Raw genomic sequence first — 7,720 nt, 5'->3', positions numbered from 1 at the left:
GACCTGGACCTGGAGACGGAGGAAGGCAGCGAGGGCGAGGGCGAGGGCGAGCCAGAGTTCAGCCCTGCGGTGAGTGGTCCTCCCGGGCGCGGCTGGATCCCAGAGCCGATCCCATCACCCAGCCGTTGGGATCGCCTCGGCGCCCCCCATCAGAGTGGACCCCGCTCCTGCAGATCCCGATCTTTCTCAGATCCCGGCCCCTATTCAGCGCCTTCCCCACCGCCACCCCGACCTGCCTTCCAGGCCCTACCCCCGATCCTTCCTTTTCTGCTCTCGTCCTCTCCTCCCAGTCCTGCCCGTCACCTGCCAGCTCCCATTCCCGCCCCTTCCTCTCCTGGGCCGAGCAGCCCAGCTCGTGCGGGAGCGGTCCTGCACCTCCCTGGCCTCTGACCCCTCGGTTCCCCACAGGACGCGTGTCCCCTCGCCGACCTGAGGACGGCTGCCCTGGAGTGAGTGAGGGTCGTGCGGGGGGAGGCGGGAGTGGGAAGGGAACCTGGGGAGGAGGGAGCCTTGCCCCCATCGTCCTCCTGTGTCCACAGGCCCGCGGGGCACTATGAGGAGGTGGAGCTGACGGAGACCAGTGTGAACCCCGGCCCCGAGCGCATTGGGCCCCACTGCTTTGAGCTGCTGCGTGTGCTGGGCAAGGGGGGATATGGCAAGGTACTGGCCCCCTCCTCCCTCACAGGCTTCACCGCCAGGGCTTCCAACAAACGAGGCTTGTCTACCCGGAGCCTCCCACAGAACCCAGAGGCAGAAATGTAAAGGGTGGAAGGGCAAATCCTTTTAGAATCGGACTTGAAATCTTTACTGCCCCACCCTTAGGTGGCATCAGCCTCAAGGTCCCAGTGCTTCAGGGTGGGGTGGCGCCTTCTGAAGAGAGGGTGTAGAGAGGGAAGTTGATCCCGTCTTCCCTGCCCTACAGGTGTTCCAGGTGCGAAAGGTGCAGGGCACCAACTTGGGCAAAATATATGCCATGAAGGTCCTGAGGAAGGTGAGTTATTGGTCCAGCCAACAAATCTGCCATTCCCGACGTGCTGCACTAGGTTTTGGGGAGATGGCAGGGAGCATAGCATAGTGGAGGAGACAGCCCTGCTCTTGGGCCTTTGCTGGTCTGTTGTCAATTGTGATCACAGTCATGCCCCACTTAATGAGGGCATGCATTCTGAGCAATGCGTTGTTAGGCAATCTCATTGTTTCCGAACCTCACAGTGTGCACTTACACAAGCCTAGATGGTCTCACCTCCTGCACACCAGACAACAGGGCAGAGCCTGCTGCTCCTGGGCTACCAGCCTGTCCAGCACATCACTGCACAAAACAGCGCAAGATTAGATCAAATACGGGAAAGTGATGCAATCCAGAGATGCTGTAAACGAGATGTATGAGGCTGCTGCGGTGAGGCAGGGTGGACTGTGGTATTTATAAGTAGAAAGAGCACACTCGAAAAGAGAGAGAAAAAGTATAGTATAGCACATACATGAGTCAGTAACATAGTCATTTATTGTTTGCAAATATGTACTCTACATAATTGTGGATACCATATTTTTTTATTTTTTTTAAATATATTTTATTGATTTTTTTACAGAGAGAAAGGGAGAGGTAGAGAGTTAGAAACATCGATAAGAGAGAAACATCGATCAGCCGCCTCCTGCACACCTCTTACAGGGGATGTGTCCGCAACCAAGGTACATGCCCCTGACCGGAATCGTACCTGGGACCCTTCGGCCCACAGGCCGCTGCTCTAGACACTGAGCCAAACTGGTACGACCCATATTTTTTTAAATCCTCACCAGAGGATATTTCTCCATTGATTTTCAGACAGAGTGAAAGAGGGAGGGAGAGAGAGAGAAACATCGATGTGAGAGAGATGCAGAGATTGGTTGCCTTCCGTACATGCCCCAGCCAGGTCCAGGAACTGAGCCTGCAACCGAGGCACGTGCCCTTGACTGGGAATTGAACCCACGACCCTTCAGTCCTCGGGTCGGTGCTCTAACCGACAGGCCAAACGAGCCAGGGCAGTGCTATACTTTCATATAGTTGGCAGCCCAGTGGGTCTGTTTACACCAGCATCGCCACAAACGTTCGAGAAATGGGTTGCGTTAGGACTTTACCTCATCACTAGGAGACAGAAATTCTTAGCTTTATTATACTTTGTGGGACCAGCGTCACAGATGTGCTTTGTTGTTGACTGAAATGTCAGTATGTAGCTCATGGCTGGGTATTGTTCTGGCAGTAATTCCCGACCATGGGCAGCCTTGCCCCCAGGGGACATTTGGCAATGCCTGGGTACATTTTGGAATCGTGACTAGAGAGGGTGCTAATGGTATCCAGTGGGTAGAGACCCGGGACGCTGCTAAATATCCTGCCATGCACAAGGCAGCCCCCCACACCAAGGAGTTGGTAGCACTGAGGCTGCGAAAACTGCTAGAGGTTGAGAGAGGGTGGCTGGAGGATAATGGCTGGAGGGACGAAAGGAGCCCCCGGTACCCACCTTCTAACTGATCCCTGCCTCTCCAGGCCAAGATTGTGCGCAACGCCAAGGACACGGCGCACACCCGGGCTGAACGAAACATTCTGGAGTCAGTGAGGCACCCCTTCATTGTGGAGCTGGCCTATGCCTTCCAGACTGGTGGCAAACTCTACCTCATCCTCGAGTGCCTCAGTGGTATGAGGGGGCCTGGCGAGGGCATGGGCAGGGCCACGGAACCAGCACAGGAAGGTCTGGGGGTCTGAGGGAAGCCTGGAGAGATGTGTGTAGAACAGCTCGGGGGTCCCCACACCCATCTGTCAGTCTCTGTCCATCCCTTTATTCGTTCATTCGTTCATTCATTCATCTGTTCATTCATTCAGCAAACACCTATCTGATGCCTATTGTGTCCCTCGCCTGTGTTGGGGGTGGATGGGAATGTGGGAGTTTGTTTAGAAGTCTAGAGGGCTGTTTTATCCATTTCCACTGTCCCCTCGTGTCCTGTTCCTTCCTCCTGGGCCACCTCCACTCCCCAGGCATCAGCTACCTGCATCCAGTCAGGTCCCAGAGCCAGTTAGGTCATTCTCTGCCATGACTCCATCCTCTCCACTCTTCCAGGGGCAGGGGGAGGGCACAGCTGTCCTAACTCCGGCTCAGCCTCTCCTAGTGTCTCCTCCATTAACTCCCAGGTCGTCGCCTCAGAGCCTGGCATTGTTCCCAACACTCCTCAGAATTCATGGCTCCCTGTAACTGCCCGGATACAGCCTGACCTCCTTGGCCTGGCCTCTCCTGGGGGCTCCTGTTCGCCATGGAGCGGTCCAGGCCTGCTTTTCCCCCTACCCCGTCTGCCTGAGCGCCATCTCAGCATCCCCTTTAAGTCCCACGGCTGCCAAGCCTTCCTGTCCCCTCACCTTGGGATTAATTCTTCCTCCTTTGTCTCCTCTGTGAGGTGTTTGGGGTTGAGCTCTCAGAGCTGCCGCCTCCGTCTGGCATGTCTTCTCCCGTTAGACTGAGCGTCCTGAGGGCGATGGCTGGGTCTCTTTATCTCTGTCCCCAGCTTCGCCCAGCACAGGGCCAGGCACCGAGTAGGCGTCGGTAGATGTTTGCTGAATTGAATTGAACCCCCACGGCAGCTCTGTGAGGCAGGTAGGGCGGGATCATGAGCCCCCCTCCCCCAAGAGGAATCCAAGGCTCGGAGAACAAGGGAGCTGGGTCCCAGCACACGGCCGCTGACGTGTTTGTGTCGCAGGCGGCGAGCTCTTCACACACTTGGAGCGAGAGGGCATCTTCCTGGAAGACACGGCCTGGTGGGTGCTACTTCCCACCTCTCTCCTGGGGGCTTCAGGAATCCTGGGGCCTGCCTTCCCCACGTCACTCTTGCCCTCTCCCTGCCCCATCTCTGCAGTTTCTACCTGGCAGAGATCACACTGGCCCTGGGCCACCTCCACTCCCAAGGCATCATCTACCGGGACCTCAAACCCGAGAACATCATGCTGAACAGTCAGGGTGCGCATGTGCAGTCGTATCTATTGGTCAGAACCTGCGGGGAGGGCTGAGGAGCCCGTGGGGTGGCCTGGGCCCTGACCGCTCCTCCAACACTCCTCCTCAGGCCACATCAAACTGACGGACTTCGGACTCTGCAAGGAGTCCATTCATGAGGGTGTCGTCACCCACACCTTCTGTGGCACCATTGAGTACATGTAAGGGGCAGCTGGCGAGGCCCAGGGTTGGGAGGACAGCCAGGAAGGGCCTGGCGCAGCTGATGGTTCTACTGACTTCCAGGGCCCCTGAGATTCTGGTGCGCAGCGGCCACAACCGGGCGGTGGACTGGTGGAGCCTGGGCGCCCTGATGTACGACATGCTCACTGGATCGGCAAGTCCAGCCTCCTGGGGAGGGCGGAGTGAGGGCAGGAGGAGGTCCCTCTCCCGGGCAGGGCAGGGCCCGGAGGGAGGCCCACAAGGCTCCTCTCACCCTCCTCCCCTCAGCCACCCTTCACTGCAGAGAATCGGAAGAAAACCATGGACAAGATCATCAAAGGGAAGCTGGCGCTGCCCCCTTACCTCACCCCGGATGCCCGGGACCTCGTCAAAAAGGTGGGCTCCCTCCTGCCCTTGGTCCAGCCCGGCTCATTTCCCAGGCCCTGCGTGGGTTCCTGAGCGCCTCTGGGTCGTGGGGCGCCAGAGCATTCCAGCCTGTGCAGGGGGCCCCTGGGATGGAGGAGCCCCACTTTGCAGTTCCAGACATTGAGCTTGGGGCTTAGCTCTGACGCAGAGCAGCTGCTGACCCCAAGTCCCTGGTCCTAACTTGCAAAGCGTTCGTGATGAGCTAGCCACTCTTGCACTGAAAAGGCAACCAGGGCACGGTAGGCCCTCATGCAGATTTGGAGTTGGGTCCCCACTAAAGCACCCTGGGTGATGCCAGCAGCCATGGGCCTTTGTAAAGGCTTCGTAGAGAAGCGGGCATTGGACCAAACCTTGGAAGTCTGAGCATCAGTAGGTAGAGACCACACTCCACAGGCCTCTCCTCCCGCTTCTCCCTCCTCTCCACCGCCATCCACTCCCCAGCCAGCTCCTGGGAGCACGGGGACCCCCGAGCACCACCTCTGTCCCAGACCCTCACCCTCTGTCCTGTCCTATAGTTTCTGAAGCGGAATCCCAGCCAACGGATCGGGGGTGGCCCAGGGGACGCTGCTGATGTACAGGTGCCCTGGCCTGGGACCACCATAGGGGGGTGCTGGAGGGCAGAGAGAGTTACTGAGGGAGCCAAGGGGGGTGAACTGTTGGCATGTTTGGGGGCGCTCTACCCACAGAGGCACCCCTTTTTCCGGCACATTAATTGGGATGATCTCCTGGCCCGCCGTGTGGACCCCCCTTTCAGGCCCTGTCTGGTGAGTGGTGGTCCCATGGGCCCAGGGATGGGTGGAGGACCCCCATTTTGGCCGCCCCTTGACCCCTCCCCACTCGGGTCTGCCCACAGCAGTCAGAAGAGGACGTGAGCCAGTTTGACACCCACTTCACGCGGCAGACGCCAGTGGACAGTCCGGACGACTCGGCCCTCAGTGAGAGCGCCAACCAGGCCTTCCTGGTACGGTCTGGGCGGCCTGCAGGCTGGGGACACGGGCGGGGCTGGCCCAGGCGCAGTGGCTGCTGAGCATCGCCTGCCCCGCCTCTGCCCCCAGGGCTTCACGTACGTGGCGCCCTCCGTCCTGGACAGCATCAAGGAGGGCTTCTCCTTCCAGCCCAAGCGGCGCTCCCCCAGGCGCCTCAACAGCAGCCCCCGGACCCCCATCAGGTACTCGGAGCAGAGGGGAGCCCAGGGCTGGGCCAGGAGGCCGGTTCGAGCTGTGGCTCCGCCGTCAAGCCCAGGGCGGCCCCGGCTGAGGCTCTTAGCCAGCAACAGCCGCAGTTCCCATCCTCCTCGGGGTGCCTGGTGGCAGGGGCTGCCTGGGTGGGCACTTGCCCTCACAGCCTATGCACCCAGTCAGGTGGGGAAGTCGGCCCTCCTGCCCTGGTGCCAGGAGGCGCTGACTCTGCCTTGGTTTTCCCTGTAGCCCCCTGAAGTTCTCACCCTTTGAGGGGTTCCGGCCCAGCCCCGGCCCACCAGAGCCCATGGAGCCCCCTCTACCTCCTCTCCTGCCAGCACCGCCACCACCACCCTCGACCACTGTCCCCCTCCCCATCCGACCCCCTTCAGGGAAAAAGAAGTCCAAGAGGGGCCGTGGGCACCCTGGGCACTAGGAGGATGGGCAGGGATGAAGCCAGCTGCTGAGGCTCCTCCCTGCAGGCCAAGAAGGACCGCAGGGGACACTGGGGTACAGCAGTGAGTGTGTGTGAGAGTGTGTTTCTGTTGGGAGTGGCCATGCCCCTGAATCATGAGTGGGGGCTGGCTGCGGGGGAGGGCCTCCCGCCGCTGAGCTGTGCGCTCGCAGAATAAAGGATCAGATCATGGCACCGACCTGGCCCTTTCTTTGGCCGTCTGGGGGCAGGAGTGGGAAGGTCGTGCCAGAGGAGCTTCTGCTCGGGCAGAAGGGTCACTACAGGACCACAGATGCACAGGGTGGAGGGCTTTATTTCAGAGGGCTGCTCAGTGCCCCAGGGAATGAGTGCCCTTCCCGGAGGGGGCAGAGCTGCATGGCCTTGGGGACAAGCCTGAGGGGCGAGTGACAGTCTGAGGCTCTCCCTGTGGATGTGACAGTGGGGTCCAGGGCAGGCAGACTCCTGTCACGGCAGCTGGGGAAGCAGAGGCGCAGCGACGGGGATGTGGCCCCAGGGCTGGCCCCTACAGGGCGGTGACGTGGAGGCCCTTGCCCCCAGCTGCCCCAGCACTGTCGTCCCAGGCGGCGCTGCCAGCGAAGGCGTGCAGGTCGCTCAGCAGGGCCTCGGAGCTGCCTGCTGAGCCTCGCAGCTCCTTGGAGCCCAGGCTCAGGCCCCCTTCAGTGTCGCCGGCGTCACCCTCACGTGCTTCCTGTGCGGGCTCTGGGCCGTGCTGGGGGCTGTGCTGTGGGCTGTGCTGCTCTCCGCACCGCTGCTCCTCTTCCTGGGGCTCGGCCTTCTGGGGACCACCGTCAAGGCTGTAGTCTTCCTCGTCCTGCTCATCCTCCTGCCGCTCGGGGTCCTCCTCTGGTGACTCCAGCTCCGCCCGGGCCCGGAGCCAGCGGCCTGGTGGGCTGGCCCAGAGCAGGCGGCGGGTGCGGCCCCACAGCGCGGCCCCCAGGCGGGCCGGGTGGTAGTAGCCTCCGGAGTCCCGGCTGAGGCGGCACCAGGCCAGGGCCAGGCCAGTGGCGAGCAGGAGCAGCAGCAGTAGCAGCAGGACCACAGTGACAGAGCTGGAGCCCACCGTGTCCTTGGCGCCGCCGGAGCCCAGGACCCCTGGCAGGGCCAGCAGCGTCCCAAGCCCGAGGGCACAGGGCAGGTCCTGTGGGGAGACAGGCAGGGCTCATCCCAGGCCACGGGCAGGCTGGGTGACTGGGTCCTGGGTTGGTTGCCTTTTGGGCAAAATGGGGACAGTTGAGCAGAAAAGCCCAAGTCCTTGCTTGTCAACAAGGTTCTTTCCCTGAGACCTGTCCACCTTCCTCCCACTGCACCTTCTAAGCTGCTGCTGTGGGGGCTCAGAGGGAGGACTCTGCTGGGAATGTCCCGTCCCTCCTCCCCTTCCTGCCAGCCACATGGCTCGCCTCTCACCTTAGCTCTGAGAACCTCCGTGAGGCCTAACCTGACCTGGATCACCACCCTGACCTCATCCCTGCAGCCCAGCC

The 7,720-nt window shown here is 60.9% G+C and overlaps 2 protein-coding genes across 2 annotated transcripts in view; one reads left to right on the top strand and one right to left on the bottom strand.

Annotated features, from left to right (window-relative positions):
* RPS6KB2 (ribosomal protein S6 kinase, 70kDa, polypeptide 2) lies at positions 1-6,416 on the top strand (the record flags this gene model as incomplete). Its single annotated transcript, XM_006771678.2, has 15 exons — positions 1-69; positions 409-449; positions 540-660; positions 923-991; positions 2,516-2,663; positions 3,715-3,772; positions 3,871-3,971; positions 4,075-4,165; positions 4,248-4,338; positions 4,452-4,559; positions 5,105-5,167; positions 5,276-5,353; positions 5,443-5,550; positions 5,645-5,757; positions 6,017-6,416. Coding segments are annotated over 15 exons (1,446 nt in total), but the record flags the coding sequence as incomplete, so codon positions are not given.
* A 100-nt stretch (positions 6,417-6,516) lies between these two features.
* The window catches only part of PTPRCAP (protein tyrosine phosphatase, receptor type C associated protein), a 2,340-nt gene continuing 1,136 nt past the window's right edge, over positions 6,517-7,720 (bottom strand). The window contains exon 2 of the mRNA XM_006771505.2: positions 6,517-7,380. Coding sequence (XP_006771568.1) covers positions 6,745-7,380 — 636 coding nt within the window. The 3' untranslated portion in view covers positions 6,517-6,744. The remainder of the gene's footprint in view (positions 7,381-7,720) is intronic.

This window comes from Myotis davidii, unplaced genomic scaffold (assembly GCF_000327345.1).
Source record: "Myotis davidii unplaced genomic scaffold, ASM32734v1 scaffold425, whole genome shotgun sequence".
Classification (NCBI taxonomy): Eukaryota; Metazoa; Chordata; class Mammalia; order Chiroptera; family Vespertilionidae; genus Myotis; species Myotis davidii.
The sequence above is the reverse complement of the archived record's forward strand: the minus strand, read 5'-3'. Positions and strand labels throughout refer to the sequence as shown.